The sequence below is a fragment of the Balaenoptera musculus genome, chromosome 9, assembly GCF_009873245.2.
Source record: "Balaenoptera musculus isolate JJ_BM4_2016_0621 chromosome 9, mBalMus1.pri.v3, whole genome shotgun sequence".
NCBI classification, from domain to species: Eukaryota; Metazoa; Chordata; class Mammalia; order Artiodactyla; family Balaenopteridae; genus Balaenoptera; species Balaenoptera musculus.
In genome coordinates this window covers 36052867-36078071 of record NC_045793.1, presented here as the reverse complement: position 1 = coordinate 36078071, position 25205 = coordinate 36052867, and the positions used below count along the sequence as shown (strand labels likewise).

Genomic DNA, 25205 nt, shown 5'->3' with positions numbered 1-25205 from the left:
CAAGTTATCTGTGAAAAGCAGCCCTGGTCACAGGGGTCTGGGCCGCCCAGCCTAGATAGAGGATCAGGTTGCGGGGTGAGGGCGGGGGGTGGGGGGGGTGGGTGGGGGAGGAATGTCAGGACCCTGCGGGGGGAAAAAAAATGATGGGAGCTTGGAATAGGCTGGTTGCAGCGGAAGTGATCTGAAGTTTCACAAATGCTGGATGCGTTCCAAATATTTTACTGATTAGATTTGGACTTGCTGTGAAGGGATGTGAAAGATAAAGAGGAATCAGGAATGACTGCAGCATTTAGGGTTTGTCCAAATTGATGAGTTGAGAAAGAGCAACAGTTTTTTTTTTTTCTTTGTTTGGTTGCTTTATTTGGCTTTGATTTGTCTTTTTTGTTTGTTTTGTTCATTTGTTTTTTTGGCGGGGGGCTTGTTACTGCATTGGAGGCAGTTCAGTTGATGAATTGATAAATTCCATATGTTTATTTGAGAGGCAAGTGGCACGATCAAGAAAAATGGACGTACACATTGAGTTCATGGGAGGCATGGGAGCTGGAGATATAAATCTGCATTGTCAGCATGTAGATGGTATTAAAGATCATGAGTCTGAATAAGAGCACCTACTGAGTGAGAGAAGAGAGAGATGGGCATAGAAGGGAAGAGATGACATCCAGACATGTCTGGGCACTTAAAATACTTCAAGATTTAGAGGGGGTAGAAGACATGCAAAGAAGGCTGAGAAGTAGCAGCCAATGTGTAGAGTGATAAGAAAAAGGAAGGTGGATGAGAACTGGGAAACATGTTTGACACATGAGCAGAGGGAGAGAAGCTCACGGTTCTTTTTTGTCCACACCACCTTCATGGCTTACAAGAAGTGAGATTCATGTTGCTGTGTCCTATTTTAAACTTTCACGTTGAAAGTCTTCAGATGAGATCTGCTGAATGAGACGAACCAAAATTTTCAGCTCAGTGTAATTAAACTACATAGTTTGAAACACAGTTTGAGACATGGTTTTCATCTTCCATCGTTGATGTGTTATTCTGTTTTAGCTAAATTCCTGAAGGCCAGTGTCTGTTCCATCCAAGTAATCTCTGTATGGCTATGCCAATTATCTGGTGTTTAAGGCTTGGTAAAGAAAAGCAGAGGAAATGGGCTGGAAGTGTATGGCAAATGAAAATAGGATGATAAGAAGATAGGAATCGAGATGTAGTTCAGACTTAAATTTTGCCTCTGTGAAAGGCCTCATTTTGCATATTCATAACTTACAAGGTTGATTTTATAATTTCAAACTTTTCCTCAAGTTAAGACTTTTCATAGACAGATGTGTAATCTTTTGAACCAAGTGGATATAAAGGTAGAATAAAGGGCACTTTAAAAAACACATACTGACATTTCTCTCTGTCTCTTGATACAAACTGGTTGTGTGCTGGTGCAGAGAAAAAAGATATGAATCAAAGAAAGAATCCTGCAACAGAAAGCTTTTGCATCAATGCGTATGTTGGGGGAAAAAAGGAATAAATTCAGTGGAGAACCAAAGACCAGCCAAATCTTCAGAGGAGAATTTATCAGACAACTTGCCTTAGGACATGTATTGGAATGCAATAGAGGAGAAGTTAAACTTCAGGGGTTGATGGCTAGACAGTTATGCCACAAAATAAAAACCATTAGTTCTTACTAATGGTACATCAAATTCATAATTCGTTAGTAACTTTAAAGAAGAATATTCCACTGTGGTCTTTTCAACTAACTTTTGCTTACATTATTTTTCTCAAGAAAGCCAACATATCCTTTTCTATAAATCTGAGGTTACATTTAATTGCTAAAATTTCATTGTGCATAATCATTTGCTTTGCATATGTTGTATTTTTAAATAATTATGCTTGTAATTGATTTTCAGTAATACGGCATAAAATACTTCATCCCTATAAGAAAAAACTTTAAAAACAGCAGTAACAACAAAACATAAATGGGAAAGTGGTAGAATAAATTCTGGTTTAAATGCTCAGCCATATTATATAGCTTTACTAATTAATCAGCTGGAAATTGTTATAACTTAAGAGTTTGATTTTGTTTGAGTATAATTTGGATATTCTCTTCTTTTTCAATATAATTGGTCATTGGCTTTATACTTATTAAAAAACATGTTCTTCGTGCTTGTTTACAGGTTTTTCCAATTTATGTTATTGCAAGACCTTTTCAAAGTGAACAGAAAGGCACAGACCTTGATATGAGAGAAGCATGTTTATGAATGCTTTCATTAACTAAGATATACCAACAGGCTGTCCCCAACTTACTAATAAGTTTTGTTGCACGTAACCGTTTCTGAGCCTGTTGTTCAGAAACAGGAATTCCTGTTCTCATAGAAATAATGTTGTATATGATCCCATATCAACCCTCAAAAGCTTATTTAACCGTAATGTAACTAAAGTAATAGTAATAGAGTCTCTAGATCCTTTTGCCTGATTCCAGATCTCTGAGGCCCTCTGGACCTGACAGTAACGGGAGTGAGATGTAAGTCGCTTCATATAACAATTCCCCTAGAAGCACAGGGAGAAGTTTCTCAAAGTGTGAATGAGGAGACCAGGCCAAAGGCTTGCCCACTGGTTTTTGATTTGGTTCTCTACGGAGGGTGGAATGCGTAAAGAATAGGATCTTGAAGAAGGGTAATCTGGGAATTAAATGGGAATATGAATTATTTAAAAGTCTTAATTTTTTTTAACATCTTTATTGGAGTATAATTGCTTTACAATGGTGTGTTAGTTTCTGCTTTATAACAAAGTGAATCAGCTATACATATACATATATCCCCATATCTCCTCCCTCGTGCGTCTCCCTCCCACCCTCCCTATCCCACCCCTCTAAAAATGATATGATAGTGAGAAAGATAAAAAGAAAAAATTGAAATTCTTGGAGTCGAATTAATACTGTTAAAAAAAGCTGTGACCATGAAAAATTACTAACCTCTCTAGGCCTACTTCCACAGTACCATGTGAGGGAATTTAATAAAATATTTTCAAAGCCTTTTTTCCCCCAGCTTTAAAATGTTTGATTTCTGCCATAGTAGTGTCAGTAATGAGTAAAATGTGGTGGGAATGGAACCGAGGAATGGTCCGGCGATGTCTTGGCCCCCCTATGCATTGTATAATGCTTTGTGATATCATTATAGTGAATAATAATAATAGTAATAAACATGACTATAGTTACTAAGAGTATCAAAATGGTACCTAGTAGAGCAATAGTTCTCAGACTTGGCTAATCATCAGAATCACTTGGGGTGTTTTTAAAAAATTGACGTTCTTAGATCCCTTCTCAAACCTAATTAAATCAGAATCTTTGCAAGTGCAAGACTTTCTCTTTATAACATAGTCTCTTGTGTGATTGTGATGACTATCTAGGTAGGGAACCATCAGGATAGATGTCCTAAGTGAGTTGAAATGAGAATTTAGCATGCTTTGCAGTTTTCATAACAAAGTTTTTGGATAGAGGAGTCCTTGAAATTGGTTTTTCAGTATTTTTCACATTCTTTCTGAAGTCCTATTTAAACATAAATCTGCAGAGTAAACCATTTCCTCTTAGAGGTAAATTTCAGCTAAAAAGTCCTAATTTTTAGAATCTGGCATACTAGCGTTTTCTTGTTTAAATGTTCATTGGGAATATTCAGTGTTAAATTATCCTTTCTTAGAGATTATCAACAAAGGGCATATAGCAAATGACAAACTCTTGCCTATTTTAAAGCAAAATAGAGGCTAAAATTGCTAGGATTTATTTATGATATGCAAAAATATTTGTGACATTGTGGCCACCCCTGAGTATATATTTTATTTATACTGAGTATATATTTTAACTTGATTTTTAAAACATTTACAGGTAACTCATAGAAAGAACCTCTATTATATTTCTATGTCTGTACATGTTGTTTTTCCCTGTTCATACCAGTGTATATAGAATTACAAAATAAGTTTGAATATATATTTTGAAATATATTCATTTCATTGTTTAAGCAAAGGGTTAATATTTCACATACTATTTGTAAAGTATCTGTATTCACTAATATTCAGTTAAATTTTTGATATTTAAATATGTTCTTATTTTCCTGGTATATAAAAAATTTTCATTGTTTGAAAATTTTAGTTCATTGACTAACTTAGTGGAAATAGCACTTGACAATGAGCTATTATACAGATACCACAATGTAATAAAGACAGTTTTCTAAGAGTTGCATATAACAGTAGTGGCATTTTGACCCAAAGATTCTATTAAGTTGTAAGGAATTGAAAATTTTGGTGGACTTCATCACTTTGTTAGTAACTTGATATCATTCTTAAAGTAAGTAGCCATAGAAATAAAAGAATTTAAAATGTTCTACTGTTCTTTGTCACTTTTTTAAATCACTGTCACCCTTCCTACATTGTACTATGCTTCTGTTCTACTCATGGCTTTTCCCTGGTGGTTATCACCTAACTCATCTTTGGGGCACCTTTTTATTTCACAGAATGGTGACTGCCCTGTGGATAGGTGTGCTCAAGGTGTTCTTTACGTTATCCCCATACATTACATGTCTCGTCTCTTCATGTGTTTCCAAGGCACATGAAATATGACATAGCTGAGGCCTTTAAAAACAGTGCATAATAAAAAGAGCTAGGAGGTACCGATACCATAGAGGCTCAAGTCACGAGGGTCTAATTTTATGTTGGCAGGGTGAGATGTTGACAGGGTCTCCTTTTTTTTACAGCTGTATCCATGGCCATGGAGTCACAGGAAGGTCCTGAGTGTGTATTTTGGATTTGTCCTCAAATTTCAGAATGCCTCATTTGTGTATACCAGTGTCTCAGCTGTTGCAGACTTTGTAATGAATTAGTATTGGACTCAGAAATTGAGTTTCTGCCAGAGGATTCTGGCAGTGAACATTCTTCTATAACAACAGACGAGTGATAGCAGTAGAAATGCCAGGGGACTTCACAATAGCATGTCTCAGGATTCAGTTAATGGCTTAACTTCAACGTAAAGATGATCAGAGCAAGAGCAGCTTATTGTTCCACTCTGGTGGGTGGTCTGTTAGGTGCCAGTATGTAAATGAAGATAATTACAAGAGAGTGCCAAAATGTGTCCTCCATGAGAAAGTGTGCAGTTCTTAAATAGATCATTCTGCAATCATAAGAAACCTTTGCGGGGGGCAACAAAATCCCCCTTCTATGAAAGGTTTAATATCTTTTGAGACATTGGGAGAAGAGTGCCATTTTGAGCAAAGGCCAATTGGGATTTCTCCAAGATTGCAAAGTATCTTCCCAGTGTGACCCTCAGAAATAAAGTTTTAATTTCCAGTTTTAACTATCCATCTTTCTATAAGCATTCTTTCATATGCTTCCTTTCTGATAACAAGCCAAAATGATTAATTTAAAGAGGAGAAACATTAAATTGGAAAGTGTTTTTCTTAAAAATGTATGGTTAAACAGCTTACTCCTTTGGGCAGAAGCTTAATATATGAAAAAACGTTCGCTGCTTTTGAAAGAAATTTTAGCACATGCTCTGTCACAGGATAAGGTAACTAAGTCCTTATCAATCCTGTGGTTTATTTGCTTTTTAAAAGGTTTTTCTCTTACCTTATAGAAAACTTGCTACTGGAATGCAGTGACATTACTTTTTCATATTTCAAAATACAGTCTTCCTTCTTAATTACCAACCACATGGAGTTCACGTCATGTGGGATTTTTATGTTTTTTAATGAAGACTTCTTCCTCACACTATTTTCAGGTACCATATTGTGGATAATTCATTTTAAAGGCAGAGCATGACCAATGACGTTTAGTGATCTATGTCATATAGTGTGTAACATAATGAAATAACAAAAAGACTAAAAGCAACACTATCAGGTAATTGTGTACTTGTCAGTGATTAAATGGCAAACTCTGAGAGGACAGGCTTGTCCTGTCCGTATTTTTATCTCTAGTATCTGACAGAGTAAAGACTTAATAAATATTAGTTGAATGAGTGAAATATCTGATACAGCGGCCCATCCAATTCACTAATTTTAAGTGAGACTACCAAAAAAACTACATTTATTTAGATGTTGTATATGTTTTTTGAAACACCGATTTCTAATAAGGGAAGGAAAGCAAATTAAAATGAAGTATTTTTGCCTGTTAGTTTAAAAAGACTAAAAAGGAGTGATAATGCACAGTATTGTTGAGTCTGATGGATGGACACTCTCGTACACTATGGTGGGATTGCAAATGGGTACTGCCATTCTGGGGAAGCATGATAATGTGTGTCAAAATTTATTATCTGAGTGTGATTTGACCCCAAAATTAAACTTTTGAGAGATAATTGCGAGGCTGAATTACAAGGAAGTTCATTGCAGTGTTAGTTAAGATTGCAAAAATTGGAAAAGTGTAAATATCAATCAGAGGAGAATTACATTAAATGAAAATAAGCTTTCTAAGAATTGGAAGTAATGGTGTGCTTTGCCGGATTTGAATTTTTTTAAAATTCCAAACAGCTGTATCGTCTTTGCCGAAGTAAATTATCCTTTCACATAGAGTATTTCTTTATGTGTACATGGATGTTAGTAAATATTAAAAAGGTTTCAATAGAGTTCTAATTTTATAAGTAACTGAATCTAGAAGAGCATGAAAAATACTTGCGTTATGTTAGCAAATTCTTAAACTGAATGATAAAAATACCCATGTGTGTAGATTCTTTTTCTAGACATATGATTAAAAGGCAGATTAGAGAATAATTTCCTTTTCTACCTAAACAAGCTCCCTAAAATAATTGAAAGACTCTAACTGAAGAAGGTGAAATAAAGTTTTTATGATAATCAACAGTAATTTTTCTTTTAGTTTTTTTTTTTTTTTTTTTAAAGATTTATTTATTTTTTATTGATTGATTGATTGCTATGTTGGGTCTTCGTTTCTGTGTTAGGGCTTTCTCTAGTTGTGGCAAGCGGGGGCCACTCTTCATCGCGGTGCGCGGGCCTCTCACCATCGTGGCCTCTCTTGCTGCGGAGCACAGGCTCCAGACGCGCAGGCTCAGTAGTTGTGGCTCACGGGCCTAGTTGCTCCGCGGCATGTGGGATCTTCCCAGACCAGGGCTCGAACCCGTGTCCCCTGCATTAGCAGGCAGATTCTCAACCACTGCGCCACCAGGGAAGCCCTTCTTTTAGATTTTGACTTTTAAAAAAATGAAAGAGATAATGTTGGAAAAGTCATGGATAAAACATTTTAACATAACGAGACAAAGGAAAAGAAGTCTTATTTATGCTAATTTCAGTGCTGTAGATCACAAGTCAGGCGTCCAGAGTCACATGTGAAGGACTGAAGGGCACTCACCACGTGCAAGGCAGTATGGCTCTCCCTGGAGGGAACACTAGGTTTCTTCCCTTAGCCTACAAGCTACAGCTCGAATATCTGGGGCCAGCTAAGCTCTTCATGTGTTTTACAAGCTTAGAAAAGCCTAAAGAAACACGATTTTCAAGTAAATGTCTTTTGAGTGATTAGGTGCATGCTACTCTAATGTGCATTCTTGGAAACATAAAAATTGTTTAGAAACATTTCCATCCATTAAGAAGCTTAGAGTACTAGATATTAAGGGTAACTGAATGTGTTCATCCAACAAGTAAGATTGTCAGAGGAGTTAGGTTTTTGAATAGAAATGCTGCTTTTGCTAAAGCAAGGTGCAGAGACTTGTTCCTTGGGCTTGGATTTTACGTATATCTTCAACAAGTGGGCAACTGACCAGAGTTTGTTGGAGAAACAATTTTTTCTCCCAGCCTTCCTAGTCTTAAGTCTCATTGCAGTGGAACTAAGCTAGAGAGTGAAAGGAAAACAGTAGAGGGATAGTCACCTTTAGGAACTTTATTTCTTATCATTTCCTACAAGCAAGAAACCTTTCTGGGCCCTCCTACCTTCTGGTTCTTGAACTGTTGATTTTTACCAAGGGGTGCTATTTCCTATGTGGATATTTATACATTTTTAATTTATACGTGTGTTTTTATGAGTCATTATTACAGACAATTAACTATAAGAAATGATTTTTAAATCAGAGATATACTGTACCTTCTTTGATAGAGTTAAATTTTAAAAACTCAGGGAGCTTGAGAAGAATTTTAGGACAAAAGCCCAGAAGACTTCATAAAAATACATAGATGTATAATTATTGATGTGTTAAGGTGATGACTGTTATCACCGTTAGTTTACATTTTATTTTATTCTAAAGAACACTTGTGTGCACATTATAACGTGAATGACTACAATTCCACTGCTGAGGAGAATCTAACCTAAACGTGGTAATAGCTGAAACACAAAATGGAAATACCCTCACAAAATGGGTTCCTCTTAAGGTGAATTTGCCGAAGATCTCTAAAATCTGTCTTTGTGAATTAGCTTCATAATGTATTACACAGGCATATATGTGTTTCATAATTCGCATTGTGAATAACATAGCCTAAAACCACAAGATTCCAACTATTTTCTTAATATAAATATATTCCTTCTTCCATTCATTTGATCAGTATTTTTTGAATAATCACAATGCTTCATCAGCAATTGGTTGTCAATGACTACCATTTCCTCTATCCAGTGAGTTTTATGTTTCATTCTTTAGATTGCCCTGCAAGACTGGTAAATTGTAAGCTATTGGGGAGAAGACATTTGTTCAGAGTTCTCATTGATAGGGATGAGGTCCTACAGCAACTTGGAATGGGGCTGCGATTAGAACTTGGAATTTCTGAGGCCTCTTTGGCGACTCTGTGATTTTGTTTCTAAGAACACTCTAATTTTAGCTGTAGGAGCTTTCCTTTACAGGTTCTGAACCCACTGTGTATGCACCTGAACTAATCAAGGCCTCTCTCTTCTCAAATGGTTTTACTGTCACCACCTCTTTCCTCCTCTGGCACCGGCCTAGTTAGCTTCTGGGTTAGTATACAGAGGCTCCCCACCTCAAGGCTCTTTCCTTCAGCTCTCCTGTTAGCGTCTCCTCCCCTTGGTGCCAAGCAGGGTCATAATCTTTGCCTTAGGCTTCCTGACTACTGATCCTCATCCTTGCTATGGGCAGGGTAAATAGAGAACAAAAGTTTTGCATTTTTCTTATCTGTGTCTTGATTGCAGGAAGCTAAAATAGGAACTCTAAAAGAAACTTTTCCTCTGCTTTGCTTGGTCTGGCTGTTTTGAAAACCGGTGCACTTACTTGTCCTTTGGGGGGTCCACCTCATCCTTTTGCCATGTCTTAGTGGTCACACGAGCATTCTTCCTCACAGAAAAGCAGCCCAAGCCCTCAACTCACTCCCCTAGCTAACCTGTAAAATATAGTTAAGATGACTTCATTACTTATTAGGACTGAAAAACATTTCCTCTGATGAGATAAATAGTATTTACCTTTCAATGAAAAACTTGGTATAAAAAATCCCGGTATCTTGGCAACATTTTCTGAAATACTAACTTTTCTAGCCAGGGTTGCCAGATTTAGCAAGTAAAAATACAAATAAATTCAAATTTAACCAGGCATCCTCTATTTTATCTGGCAATCCTACTTCTGAATCCATGAGAACATAGTACCTATTGTTTCATGCTTCTTTTGTGTTTGGTTGTGATAGAAGATGATTATTAAAAGTTTTTGTCTTCTCTTTAACCAACATCCTGAATCAAGTGCTTAATAACTTCAAAGGCACTGTCTTCTGGGCTTCCCTGCTGGTGCAGTGGTTAAGAATCCGCCTGCAAATTCAGGGGACCCAGGGTTCAAGCCCTGGTCCAGAAAGATCCCACATGCCGCGGAGCAACTAAGCCAGTGTGCCACAACTACTGAGCCTGTGCTCTAGAGCCCGCGAGCCACAACTACTGAGCCCGCACACCGCAACTACTGAAGGCTGCGTGCCTAGAGCCTGTGCTCTGCAACAAGAGAAGCTACCACAATGAGAAGCCCGCGCACCGCACCGAAGAGTAGCCCCCGCTCCCCGCAACTAGAGAAAGCCCACGCGCAGTAACGAAGACCCAACACAGCCCAAAATAAATAAATAAAATAATTTAAAAACACTGTCTTCTAAGGCTAGTAAATTCCGTTTAGCATATAATCTTATATGGCTAATTCTCCTCATGAAAAATAAGGAAAAAGAAAAACAGTTTGAATTGTGTCTTGGAATTCTTTGCGTTGTTCTAGTTGGCATAACTAACGATGCTGCTAGTGACTCAGAATTTATTTTGTTCTCTTTATGCCCCAAGCAGTTTTTTACCTAAGTCCTTTACTGTATAAAAGTCTCTTCAATGAGATACTCTTCCTGACCACCCTTCGTGGAAAGGGCAAGAGCTTCAAAGTCAGCCAGATAGTTGTTCAAATCTCTTATGCCATTTCAAGGATATGTGAAATAGCTTGGACATATAACCTAACTACTTGGAGTGAGCTTCAGTTTACACATCTACAATAAAGCAGGGTGTTGGAGAAGGAAGTGAGATAGCGTGAGCTAGGACTTGGAATTATAGCTGGCATGTAATGAGTACTTAAGAAGCATTTGTTCTCCCTTTCTTCTTTTTTGTTTTGGCTGAGCCCACATAGCCACTTTTTGTACTTGCTTTTAATGGCAAGCAGCACATTTCTGCTTTGCACTGTGGTTATATTGAATATAGTTTTATCTTTCCTACTATACTAAAAGATCCTTAAGGACAGGTGATGGGTAGCACAGGGCGCATTGTGTATGTGTATACTCATGCAGATGTGGTGATTTGGACCTGGAGGAGGTGAGGGTGTAGCTCAACAGTACATTCATAAAGTTATAAACCCTTTCACTCAGCCTCAGAGACAACTTTGTAAAATATAATAGGACATGAAGCTGGTAAGATATTCTTCCTATCCAATGGGACATTTTTCTGCTTGAATAGATTGCAGAGAACTAAATAAATACTGAGCTAAAGTTTCAGGAATTATAGTATGACAGGCCCATTATTTCAAATGCACATATCTATTTAGCAAGGTCACTATAAAGCTAAAAAGCAGGAGTCAGTCTCAACTGACCAGTACTTCTGTTGATACATGGAAGAACTGATATCCACTGGAGGAATTATATAATTTCAAAAGTCTTGACTTGAAATAATACTGCATTATACTTTAGACTTTAAAATATTTTCAAATACATTATCTTCTCTGATTTGAAAAATCACCTATAGGCAAAGGGAAATATTATTAACTGCATTTAGTAGACAAGACAATTAAGGCTCGGTGTGATGTTAAGTAGTCCAAGTTCATCAATGAGTAAAAGGCAAAAAGATCTCTTCTGAAATCTAGTCAATACCATTACACCGTACTTTCTTTCCTAATTGCAGATGGAAGCTTTTGAAAGGTCAGGCCAATGGTAGCAGCATTACAGATGGATTTTTTTATTTTGCTGTCTTTCAGAAACGGAAGATAACAGTTAGGATGCACAATAACATTACATATATTGTAAGTGACTTGTTCTCTTCTACTTGATATAATTGGAGGTGCCAGGGCCTTTGGCCAGGTAAAGTGTTTAAACAGATTCTGATTGAGTAGTGATGATACTAAATTAGAGCAATGGAAAAGTAGACAGTTCTTCATTCACTTCTGGAGGCACCATTCCAGAAGACATCCATGTATCGACATGTGATCAGTGTGTGTGGAGGCATATACCCTAACGTCTTAAATATCCGGTTTTACTCTACAGGCTATATTTCTCAGAATAATGATAGAAAAGCTTCCTGACTTTTGTGTCTCCGGCAGTTCCAATCTGTCTCTCCTTCTCAGTAGATAACTTCACTTCCGTATCTTCTGAGTTCATTGAGACTGTCCAGTATGAACTCTTTCCTCTTCCTGCCTCTGCAGAGAAATTACCTCTCATCCCTTTCTTTTCTTCAGCCTGTCTCATGGCATGATGCATTTCTTCCCCCCACAAGACTATCACCTGCCACCTGCGCCTGCTTCTTGATTGAGCCTCTGTCTCCTCAAGTGACTTTCCTTTTTTTTCTTTTTTTTTTTTTTTTTGGCTTTAATGCGTTTACTGTGGGAATTGCCCAAGTAAGTGTAAGCTTTCAGAAACCATGCCGTTAGGCTTTTAGTACAAACAAGTCATTAAATTCCATTTAGCCAACATTGGCTGAGTGTAAAGTTTTGCACAAGTTACTTTATTAGGCAGGGGTACATGGAGGACATCGGCATCCTGGGAGTTGGGGATTTTGAGGGCATAAAATATACATAAAACTTAGCATTTTAATCATTTTTAAGTGTACAGTTCAGTGGCAGTAAGTATAGTCACATTGTTATGTAACCATCACCACTATCCATATCTAGAATTTTTCTTTTGTTTTTTAAATTAATTTTTATTGGAGTAGAGTTGCTTGACAATGTTGTGTTAGTTTCTACTGCACAGCAAAATGAATCAGCCATACATGTACATATATCCCCTACCTTTTGGATTTCCCTCCCATTTAGAACATTCCCTAACACCATATACAAAAATAAACCCAAAATGGATTAAAGACCTAAATGTAAGGCCTAACACTATAAAACTCTTAGAGGAAGACATAGGCAGAACACTCTTTGACATAAATTGCAGCAAGATCTTTTTTGACCCACCTCCTAGAGTAATGAAAATAAAAACAAAAATAAACAAATGGGACCTAATTAAACTTAAAAGCTTTTGCAGAACAAAGGAAACCATAAACAAGATGAAGAGAGGACCCTCAGAATGGGAGAAAATATTTGCAAATGAAGCAACTGACAAAGGATTAATCTCCAAAATATACAAGCAGCTCATGCAGCTCAATATCAAAAACACAAACAACCCAATCAAAAAATGGGTGTAAGATCTAAATAGACGTTTCTCCAAAGAAGACATACAGATGGCCAACAAACTCATGAAAAGATGCTCAACATCACTAATCATTAGAGAAATGCAAATCAAAACCACATGGGGTATCACCTCACACCGGTCAGAATGACCATCATCAAAAAATCTGCAAACAATAAATGCTGGAGAGGGTGCGGAGAAAAGGGACCCCTCTTGCACTGTTGGTGGGAATGTAAATTGATACAGCCACTATGAAGAACAGTATGGAGGTTCCTTAAAGAACTAAAAATAGAACTACCATATGACCCAGCAGTCCCACTACTGGGCGTATACCCAGAGAAAACCATAATTCAAAAAGACACATGCACCCCAATGTTCAATGCAGCACTAGTTACAATAGCCAGGACATGGAAGCAACCTAAATGTCCATCAACATAGGAATGGATAAAGATGTGGTACATATATACAATGGAATATTACTCAGCCACAAAAAGGAACGAAATTGGGTCATTTGTAGAGACGTGGATGGACCTAGAGAGTGTTACAAAGAGTGAAGTAAGTCAGAAAGAGAAAAACGAATATCATATATTAACGCATATATGTGGAATCTAGAAAAATGGTATAGATGACCTTATTTGCAAAGCAGAAATAGGGACACAGACGTAGAGAACAAATGTATGGATACCAAGGGGGAAAAGGGATGGGGTGGGAGGAATTGGGAGATTGATATTGACACATATACACTGTTGATACTGTATAAAATAGACAACTGATGGGAACATACTGTATAGCACAGGGAACTCTGCTTAATCCTCTAGTGACTTTCTCATTTCTCTTATCTTTGTTATAGCTTCTCTTTCTCCCGACCAGCTCATTATCATGTCTTCTTTATTTGAAACAGACAACAAACAAACAAAACCTCTCAGACTATAGTTCTCTTTTATTTTGGTCTTTACAGAACTTATCTGTAAAAGAATTGTTTGCACTCATGGCCATGATTTTCCCCCATTGATTCCCCAATAACTCACTGCAGTCTAACTTTCTGCTTTAATGCTGTACGGGATCTGATATCCAGTAGGTCACATGCAAACTATCAACAAGTTCAAAAAGAACTTTCATTACTCCTTAGTCTCTTTGAGGTTTCGGTGTTTGAGAACTCGTTCATCTTCTACCTTCACAATTCTTTTCTTTTTATTCTTTCCTCTTTTATTTTTTTCAGCTTCCTTGAGATATATCAACTCAATTTCCTTGAGTTGACATCACAGTTCTTTTATTTAAATATATAACAGCTTTGATGAAATATAATTTACATGCTATAATTTACCCTTTTAAAGTGACAATTCAGTGGCTTTTGGTATATTCACAAAGTTGCACAACCATCACCACTATCTAAATTCAGAATATTTCCGCCACCGTAAAAAGAAACCCCATTCTCATTAGCAGTCACTCCCCATTCTCCTCTCCCTCCAGCCCCTGGCAACCACTAATTTACTTTTTGTCTCTATGGATTTGCCTAATCTGGGCATTTCATATAAATGAATCCTGCAATATGTAGTCTTTGTGACTTCCTTCACTTAGCATAATGTTTTCAAGGTTCATCCGTGTTGTAGAAACCTTTTATGGTTGAATATCATTCCACTATTTGGATAGACTACATTTTGTTTATTCATTCATCAGTTGATGGACATTTGGGTTTTTCCTATCTTTTGGCTCTTACAAATAAAGCCGTTATGCACAACTGTTTGTGTGGACATATATTTTCATTTCTTTTGGGTATATACCTAGTTGTGGAATTATTGGGTCATATGGCAATTCCGTGTTCAACATTTTCCAGAAGACTTCTTGACTTCTATTACTGTGCTCTCCTTACCATTCATTGCCTTCCTTTTTCACTATTTTCTCATCTTCTCTAAACAAAATGTACGTAGATGTTCCCCAAATTTGGGACCTGACTCTTCCTCTGTCTTCATTCTCTTTACCAGCAACCTAATTATCTCTCTTTGTCTTAACTTTGTCTTAACTACCATCTCTCTCTTTTCTGGGAATCTGTTGTCAGCCTGAACGCTCTCAACATAGAGCTCAGCATTACCCGTAACTACTAAGGAAACCTTTGCTTGGTTATCCTGCCAGCAGGTAAACAGCATCATCTTCTTTCCAAAGCCTGTGTTTCATATTCTCATTTCCGCTTTTCCAATAGTGACACAACTATACTTGACCCTTGACTTAAACATTTGAAGTCATCATTTACCCCCTTCCTAGCTTTTACCCTAAACCCAGTTACTAAATCCTGCCAATTCTACTTTGACCATTCCTCTTGTGGTTCTTGTTTTCAACTAAAGTGTTTCTTATTATTCTTATTATCTCTTATTTGGACAGTTGCACCTACGTTTTAAGTGGTCTTTCTACCTCGTATCTTTCCTCACTCTCTTCATCACTTCTCATCTGCCCTTCATAACATGACTTCAGTATTGACCTGGGCCAGGTGCATCCCATCATTTCCAGATTCAGCAACATTTGCCCTTACCTGCTAAATAATGTCAAGTCTCTTTGCCATTTGTTCTTCAGTTATACTCATTAATTAGCTCCAGCCAACCTTCCCATGAGGTAACACTCCTAAATTAAGCACTTTTTCTATCCAAGATCAATTATTTTCTTTTTACTGTGTATGACCCCACATGTTCTTTGCTTCTGTTTAACATGGTCACCTTCTGTCATCTCCAAAAGATGAACTATTTCTCATATGAGTTCAGCCCAAATATTATATCCCCATAAAAGTTTTATCTGATTTCCCCAACTGAAAATAATTTCTTCTACTTACGAACTCCTGAAATGTTTTAAAAACATTTTATGGCCTTTTGACATTACACTACATGTTTCTTATTAGACAGTAAACTCTTTGATGGTAAAAACAATGTCACATCACCCCCTACCTCTGCAAGCATGCAATGCTTATTAGTTCTTTGCTTGGTACATGGGACAAACTTGCAAAAAAAATTTTGAATGACAAGTAATGTTTGATGTATTTTATTCTTACAAATATTTTCCTAAACGCTATATCTCTTTTGCAATCTTACTTTTAAATTGTAAAGAAAATCCAGAATATAGGATTCAAATAATAGTTTACTTTCAGGTATTATACTATAATTTAGCAGCATGTATTTTCAGTTAATCTCTAATATGCAATTTGAAATTTTAACAATATAGCAGTAATGAGTGTTCAATCCATATCCAGGCAAAAGATGATATTGTCCTCATAATGAGAAAAAAAAAAAGTGATGGTATGTGAGAAACACAAAGTAAATCCAAAGTATGTTTGGAAAAAAATAATAAACTATTTTATAGCAGAAAGAGAAATAACTGAGAGAATACACATAAGCTATTGTAGTTCCTGGAACATGTACCATGAAAAAGAAATGCTGTGAAACTGTTAATTTTAATAAAATTAGTTCCAATTCATCTCTACCTTTCATATTTCAGAATTTTTAAGGTGGACAGAATTCCTTAATATGTGAACAAGAGTTACATTTAGTATTGCTGTAGATTATGTTAGTGTTTCTTATGTGTTTCATTAGCAATTCATTATCATTAGCAGCAGGATAATGAAGGAAATAGAGATATGAATACCACACTACTTGGTATTGTTTAATGCAGCCTGTGGAATGCCAGCTCAGAGGAGGAGAATGTGTTCATTCCATTAAACTGAGTGTATGATTCGAGACCTGAAAAAACAAAACCTGTCTTAGCCATTAGTTACCATTAACTCACAGGTTTATTTTATGCAAGGTTGCCTCAGCTCATCTGGGAGTTTGGAGCCATAGTGGAATATACTGAGTATTGGGTTTGGACCTGAACCCTGAGGACTTTGTTAGAGCTTCGGAGGATGACTTGCGGATCCATTCCATAACATATTCAATACCTTGATTTTCTCTCCTTTGGATCTACATCATGAATGCTTAGCCAATATAGCCTGACATTTGATTGGTAAATAGGATGCTTTATTAATTACTCACCCTTATTATAGTACCATAAAATAAACGGTTGTAGCTTCTCAGTTTGGCCTCCATAGTGGTCCGCAATATAAACACAACGTATCCACACATTTATTCTTTAACTTTATGTAAAATATACCATAACACGAAAATAAAAATTATTTTAAAAAATATTTTCTAGTAATTAGCTTTTTTTTCCCAACAAACTTAGTGTAATTATGTATCAGACATGATAAAATGAAAGGTCAATCACTACAGATGCATAATTTTACTCTGATAGATTGCTGTTCGAAAATAGGTTATGACAATTAGATGATTAATTTTCTTCTATTAAATAGCATTATGAGACTTCAGATTACATTTATGAGTATATTCTCTTTAGTGGGAACATAATGGGAGGAAGACCAAACAGAATAGGAATTTGTATCCTTTGTGGAAGGTTCTGAATATACTTATCATCAACTACACTTGTGAAAATAATTTAAAAATGAAATTCTGTTTGAAAACTTACTATTTGCTCAGTATTCAAAGTAACATTTTAAAGATGTCATATGTTAAAGGTTAAAATATGTGAGTTTGAGGAGCAAAATTCTGGGTATCCTGCTGGCAAAATTTTTTTGGTTCTGGTTATCTGCAAAGTATACACCCCTTGTCAGTTTAAGTAGGGAGTGCCTGTGTAAACATTCTTGTTTCGCCTGTTCCACATAATCATTTCTTGTATCATATTTCTTCTGACCTCCCTATCTGAAACCAATTACAGGAGATCCATTTGGGCTGCATCTATTTTCATAAGAAGCCTAGGCAGCAGTGTTTTTCTCAGAGATGAGTATCAACATCAAATATGCTTCTGAGTGCTTTGTTATTTATGTTTCAGAGAGGTTTTGTAGCCTTCAGCTCTCAAGAATGTGTCACGCTGTGCTGTTTATACATTGAAGATATTAATGGGTGTAGATGTCATTTTTCATTTTAATGTCTCAAATGCAACAGGCTGATAGGTTAAGCATTCCTATTTTTATGGGGAGAGATATGAGTGATGTCTGTTTTTTTCCAAAATGTACATATATTTACTTTGAAAAAAAAAAGAAGTTATTTATAAACCTGAGAGTACTTAACATTTTTGGTTTCACTGGTTGTTTCTAAGCTATTCTCAAACAATTTTACTTCTGGTGAGAGTTTTCAGTGTTCTTCAAGAAGAAAAAAAAGTATTGATCTGGCAGGTTCCAAAGTTTTTTCACTCTTAATTCTCATAACGACCCACTCATTACAATTACCCTTTGTCTAAGAGGTTCCTAACTGACATAAAGTTATTACTACTTTACAAGGGTGATATGCTTCAACTTTGCTTAACAAAATTTTTGTTTGTTTGAAATTACACAGCAACTATTAGGAATGATATTTGCAATAAATATTTTATAGCAAAAGGCACTGAATTCTGGAAAACATGTACTTTCCCACACCCCTGCAGCCTAACGAAAAGTATACCTTTATTATAAAGATTTGCATTCATCTTTTCAAAATATTTTAATTTAATCTGATTCTAATTTTTAAAGTGTCCTATCTTAGTTTTCTTTAGCTTTACTAAAGTTAAATAACTTCATTAAGTGAAGTGCGCCCTTAATTCACAACAAATATGTTTTTGAAAACTAGATATGGCTTGGCTGTCTTAGACCTTTCTTGTTATTCATTTGCATCAGACTCAGTCATTATTGAAGGAAATTTTGCAAACATCTTTTGCCTTTTTTCTAAATTAGTTGTTCTTTTTTTTGTTTTTGCCGACGGTGATTATATAAATACCTAAATGGCTAATAGTACTTTATGAATAGCCCTTTTCTATTTACCAATTGAAGTGGACAAGCAATTTTCAAATTAATATTTTATATAATTTGACCCCATCACCTTATATTGATGGCAGTATTTTATCTCATAATCTTTCATCATTTGAGGAGCTACAATAATAAATTGGAAAGATGAACTAAATGCCTCTGAGCATTTGTTTATTGAAATTCAGTCCTAAAATGTTGTCCAGAATACTGGAAATAAAAGTGTCATGTGATGCCTGCAGTTAGAATGCAAACTGCCAAAGATTTCTGCTTATGAGTTTTAAATCATTCCTGATCTCTTGGAATTGTTTTTTGTCCTCCCATCTTTTATGTTTACTATAGCAATCTCTACTGCTACTAAAAGAATGTTGATATAGGCAAGTAGTTCTTTTTCATAAGAGTTTATATTGAAAGGTGATTTTTTACTATTTTAAAGATAACTGTAAATGCATATGAAAACCAAGGTACTTTGAAAGTAGTAGCATGTTTTAGCCAGCTATCTTGTGGTATTCCATTATTATTATAACTCCTTTAAAAATGGTATACATTTTTTCTAGTGATATTTTCATGAGCTGCAGTTCTAAATATATCTTGTTTTCTAATGTCTTTCTACAGGCACCAGGTGTTACATATTCCACTGGGTTAATGTTTGGGTTGAGTTGAATGAATACAACGCAAGGTAGTGAAGGAGATAGGGTTCTAGGTTTGGGAGACAAGAGCCGTAGCTTTTGACCAGACTTTGCTACTGCTTTGTGACTTTAGTCAAGTTATTGTAATATTGGTTTTTCAGTTACCTGACTACAAAATGTGAAAGCTAGGCTAAACAATTTTTAAAGTTTAGTCCAGTTTTAGAATTCTTCAGTAATTTTTCTAGTAAAAACTGGTCAAATGATCAGAATTTTACAAGAGTTTAGAGCTCCATCAGGTATTGGTAGAGTGTGTAATGAAATCAAAGTCAAGGATGGTGGGAACACTTAGCCCTAAAAGCAGTATATATTCTGTGATATAGTTCTATTCAAACACAAATTCAAATTGTAAAAAGATTATATTGTAGTTTCCCTTTTAAGTTCTGATAAATATATATGCCCTCTTTACAGGTAAAAAATAATTTATTATGGTGCCAGAGCTCTCCTTTACTTTACTAATTGTTCTCCTTTACCAGAGTTTTACTCATTGCCCTCTAATGGTACCTTTACAGAGACAGTATGGCACACTGGAATGCACTCTGGTCTGCAAGCCAGGAGACCCTAAACAAAGCGCTTGATTACTCTAGGCCTCATTTTTCTCATTTGCTAAAATGAGGGGGTCAGATTGGATGATTTCTAAGCTTGCTTTTAGTCCTCGTCATTCATGATTCCAGGATTGTAAACTATGTTCATTAGAAGTCTTTAAGAATAATAAACAACTACAGAATTAAATATAAACTATATAAGGATGTGTGTGTGTGTGTACACATATATATATATACAAAATAAACTAATGAATTCAAAGGGAAAAATTTCTATGAAAAAAATATTAGGTAAACTTTGTGTGGCTTTTGGAATTAAAGGGGAAAATAGCTGATTTTTTTTGATTTTGAGAATTTCGCATAGACACAGCTTAACTCACACTATAGTAATTTCCATTTGAAAAATATCATTTGTCATTATTTTATGAGTTGCCATTAAAAAAAAAGAAAGCTATATTATTTAGGATATCAAGTGAAATTTTTTAAACTGAATTTTGTGATCATAAAATATTTATGGAATTTTTTCTTTGGTCTTTTTTTCCAATTGAACTTTATAATAAAATTGCCTGAGTTCACTGGAATGTGCCATCCTTAGAAACATTTAGGCTGACTTGTAATTACTTGAAATTTATTAAAAACAAAAGGAAGATTGTTGTAAATGAGTGTGTCTCCAAATGTAAAAAGTGTGCTTGACAAACTATGCCAGATCCTGCTATGGGAAGACAAATCAATGTTGTTAGGAGATGTGCTAGGGCATTCAGTTTGTTTACTTTGGTTTCTATGTCTGCCTGCCTTCTCAGAAAACTTGCTTGGAGCCAGACTGTAGCAGCCCTCTCTCTGTCTTTTCATAATTGATCAGGGGATGACTGCCTTCCCTGAGGGTTAAGACGTGGCAACTTTTTCTGTTTGCTCAGCATCTCAATGCAGTAGTTCAAACATTGTTCACACCAGCTGGCAGTGTAATGCCATATGCACATCTTGTCAAAGCAACTGTTGTCATGGATACTGGAAACTCTCTTAAAAACCAGATCATTGATTCCAATCAAAATTGTACTTTTATCAGCTTTGAATCTTAATTATTATAGAAGAATATTGATCTAAGATATTTTTCCCATCATGAAAAATTTGCCTTGTATTCTAAAACAGTGAATAACAAAGTAGGGCAATGATTTATTTTAGTTTTATGTGCTGAAAAATTTCATCATCAGTGTTCATTGAACTCAGTTGTTGAGAAAAACAATGAGTTTATAGTCTCTGAAAAAGTTTTTTTAAATTAGTTTGCACTGCTACCTTTAAAATGTCTCAATATGTATTTTTTATGGCATTAGTTTTTATATGATAAGTTTATATAGCCCACTCACCAAACTGTCCCTCCTCTAGTAAATGAAATGCTTACATTAATTTCTTATGTTAAGTTTTATTTTCCTGAGTGGGACAGAAAACATAAAAATAAATGAAAACATCTTCTATTTTGATTGGTATTCTGTCACACATAGAAACAAACCTGATTGGTTGAGTGGTAATTTCTTTGTTCTCTGATTTTGCTAAGAATGCAAATGAAAACCACTCAATTTTATTTGGCATTAAAACTGCACTTTATTTTGTCAAAGGAGAGGTTTCCCCTTGAATTGTAAGTACAAAAAAAGTGTTTTTAATCTTTAGTGAAAATCCTTATTAATTCACTTTCAAGATAATCTGATGTTGATTTGTCAAATTTAATTACAGCTTCCGGTAATACTTGAAGTCTACTGCTTTTGCTTCAAAATTGTAATATGAAAATGCAAATTGATTGATAATTTAAAAGGGAGTGGGCATTTTAGTTGAACACTCAAAGACAAGTTCCTTGTGAAAATGAGGTTATTGATGCAGTTTATGATTTTTTCCTCTTTAAGCACTTTTAAACAAATTACCTTTATTTTCTGCAGGATTACATGCATCTCTGTTATTTTAAGTAAAGTTGTGTATATGTGTGTTATGTGAATTTTTTTCACATTAGAAGAAAAAGAATATTTAATGATTCTCTCTAGAAAGGAGGTGGGATTCTCATACATTAAAGCCTATTACTATTAACTAAGGAATAACTGATAATTTACCTTTCAACAAAATATTTAGATATTGCTCACTTTTCACTTCTAGGCTCTCCAAGCAGCAAGACAACTTCTCTTACAGCAGCAAACAAGTGGATTGAAATCTCCTAAGAGCAGTGACAAACAGAGACCACTGCAGGTTAGTAAAGCACTCCTATCCTTGGGATCTTACTTTAAAAGATGTTTGTAGTGATTACAGATGTGCAGACCCAGTTGTATACATACAGAAAATTATTACATTTGCATATGTAAGTAATTTTAATTCAAAAAGAGAACTCATTTTATCTTCCTGAAAGAGAAAAAATTAGCATAGATTTCAAAAGTTTACAAGGTCACTTTCTGGACAAGTTATGTAGGGACATTTGGTATACATAGGCATTAGGAGTTTTGTATAAAACTCCCTTGTTGGGATTTTAATGAAATTTTATTCACAAACAGGTTAAAATGTGAAATGTCTTCCTTAAAAGCAAAGTTATAGTAAAATGGTAGGGAAGAAACAAAGCAGTCTTAGACAGCCCTTTTGCAGTTGTATCCAAGTGACAAATGCAGAAAACCTCCAGGGTTGCCAAAAAAACTGTTTGAGTTTGCCAAGGAGTTATTGCTGTTGCTACAGTTATAAAAACACATTCTGGAGTTTGTTGTCCTTATTCACTATGTTTGTCCTGTGAAACTGATAGTATGTATGTCTTTTAAAGTAACTTTTTGTTACATAATACAACCATTGTTTTATATAGCTTTAACCAAAATATATAGGACATTAGGGGAAAGAAACATTTTTATAGGGTATTTTTGAAATGTTTGGAAGGTAGAATCTGGAATTGTATAAAACATTATTCAAAATGTTTATCAGTTCTGTTGAAAGATAAGCAATGCTTTCTTTTTTGAATCATGTGTTATGTACACGTCTAATAAGGCAAGCTTAGTTTTTTTTAAAAAGTCAGCATCTTTCTTATTGCTTTATTTTAACAAAACAATCTTGAAAAAAAAATTTTTATGGCCTAGCTGTCTGTTTTCATTTTCAGGTGTACTCTCAGATGCTAGTAACTAAGTCTTACATGGTGCCCTACTGAAGCTTAGTTTGTGTAACAGAATTATTGGCTACTGATCTACACAATCCAGAAGCTACTCATTACCTAAAAACTGAATTAAATGCATAGTCCCTAGGCAAATATGAGATGAGAATATATATTCTTGGGAACAAACCATTTTTGTGGGGTGGATGGGAAGAAGGGGTCCTGGGGATAGGGGGTGTGACGTACCGATGTCTGCCATGATTGCAAATGAAAGTTATATTGAATCAGCCTAAGTTTAAGATTCATTTTAATTTTTTTCTCTTTTAAAATATATTTCACATTCTTTGTTTTAACTACTCAGTAATTCTGTAGTGACAAACTTTCCTCACTATCATATCCCTCCCCAAGTAATAACAAGTGATAACGGTGGTTGGAGTATTTCCATTGAATTATCTGATTCCATGAGAGCCTCTCCATACATTTACATGACAGAGAGAAATTTACATAGAAGTCACAGATAGCAAATGAAATGTTTATCCTCACTATGGCTTCAGGCTGGGAATTTTGCTTTCTTGTTGGTATAGCAAAGGAGATTTAGATGCTGGCAGCATAAGCCAAAGGTAGGAAAGAGTTTATTGTTTCAAATATCTGAAAAACACTGTATATTGTCCTAATTCTATTTTTATCATATCTCTTGACAAAATAGACAAAATAATAAGTTGTTCCTCTCCAAAGCTAAGTCCAGTAGAAGTTTCTTTATTGCTGGTTACCAGGGTATCTCTGGAAATAATGGCTGGGCTTTAGCTTTTCTACTTTCCTTTTTTGTTGTATTGGAAGGCAAAAATGTGATACTTCGTTCAACTAAAATATACATAATTTTTCTTGGAAAACACACACACATATAATGTGGAAATATTAATGACTCTAAAATAAGAAATTGTTGCTCCCGTACCAAATGTTTATATAAAAGTTTGAGCAGAACTCCTCAATTTTGTTATTTTATCACCAAAGGGTGATTAATAGTACTATAAATACCTTTTAACAATTTCAGTTGCTAGCCATTACCACAAACTTCCATTGTGTCACTTATATTTAGTGTTTTGTGACTCATATTATTATGAATACATATCCATTGTACATATTATAAAACTGTAGCATTTTATTATTACTTTGTAATTTTAGTGGGATCTAATGCCAAAATGTCATAGGAATGAAAAGTTGGTTGGTTTTTATGAATAAGAATTTAGAAATAATGAATGAAGACTTATTTGTTCACCAAAATATACACTGCAATTAATATGAGTCTACAGTTTTAGTGTTTCATAGTACTTGATAAGCTTTGCAACTGGAAGCATGCTGGGATTGTACTGAAAATCTAATAAAAACCTGATAGCATTTTATACTAGCTTACACATGTTGTCAAAGGGGGATATTAGGTAATGCTTATCTTTGCATCTGCAAATACTATTTAACATGAGTTGCACTATTTGCCACTTATGTTAAAGAAGAGAGTAGAATATCTTTGTTAAAAATTTTAACCATTTAATATGAAAGTAACACTTAACTTCTATGATTCTCTCACAGCCGACTTCTTTTTCTACTTACCTAAGAGTTTAACCAACTTTTCATAATAGAGTTGGTGTAGATTATCTTTTAGAATTAAAAAAAGATAATTGAAAATGTTTCAAAAGCTATACTTGCAAGGCAAAGTATTTGGTGTTAATAATAGATCATGGTGGCTTGTACTTTATCAGGCATAACATATTTTTAGAAGACCAAAAGAGATACTATGTGGTTTTCATTTTAAAATATAGTTTTGATGGAGAACTATTTTATAACATTTGAAAGAAAATACAGATTTTCTTAAAAATCTGTTTTAATGGCTCAAGTCACAAGAACAATATTCGGTTGCTTTGTTATATTCAACTGAATTTCTTTTAAATGTTTAAAAGTGGTGACCAGATTTGAGGTGTGACATGGTAGAGAGAATATTTCTAGCAGACTAGTATTTATCTTTGCAGGTATTTTTCATTTACACTTTTTCAGGTTTTTGTACTACGGATAGCATAGATAGTAGCATATCTAGTGCAAAATGGAAAGAAGAAAATCACGTCTGACAAGCTTGAGTACTGATTGTAGTAGTGATTTCACTTTCATGTATAGATATCTGAATATATGTCTTTGAAACTTGTTTACATATTCTGTTCATTACATGAAACACCAATTGAATAGGTCCAATCAGTAGGTACATTGATTAATGACATGTTGATGAATAATATATAAAGATTGTGA

At 35.0% G+C, this 25205-nt stretch overlaps 1 protein-coding gene across 1 annotated transcript in view; it reads left to right on the top strand.

Annotated features, from left to right (window-relative positions):
• The window catches only part of FOXP2 (forkhead box P2), a 531741-nt gene that overhangs the window by 360678 nt on the left and 145858 nt on the right, over positions 1–25205 (top strand). The window contains exon 6 of the mRNA XM_036862984.1: positions 21950–22039. Within this exon, the coding sequence (XP_036718879.1) occupies positions 21950–22039 (90 nt within the window). The remainder of the gene's footprint in view (positions 1–21949; positions 22040–25205) is intronic.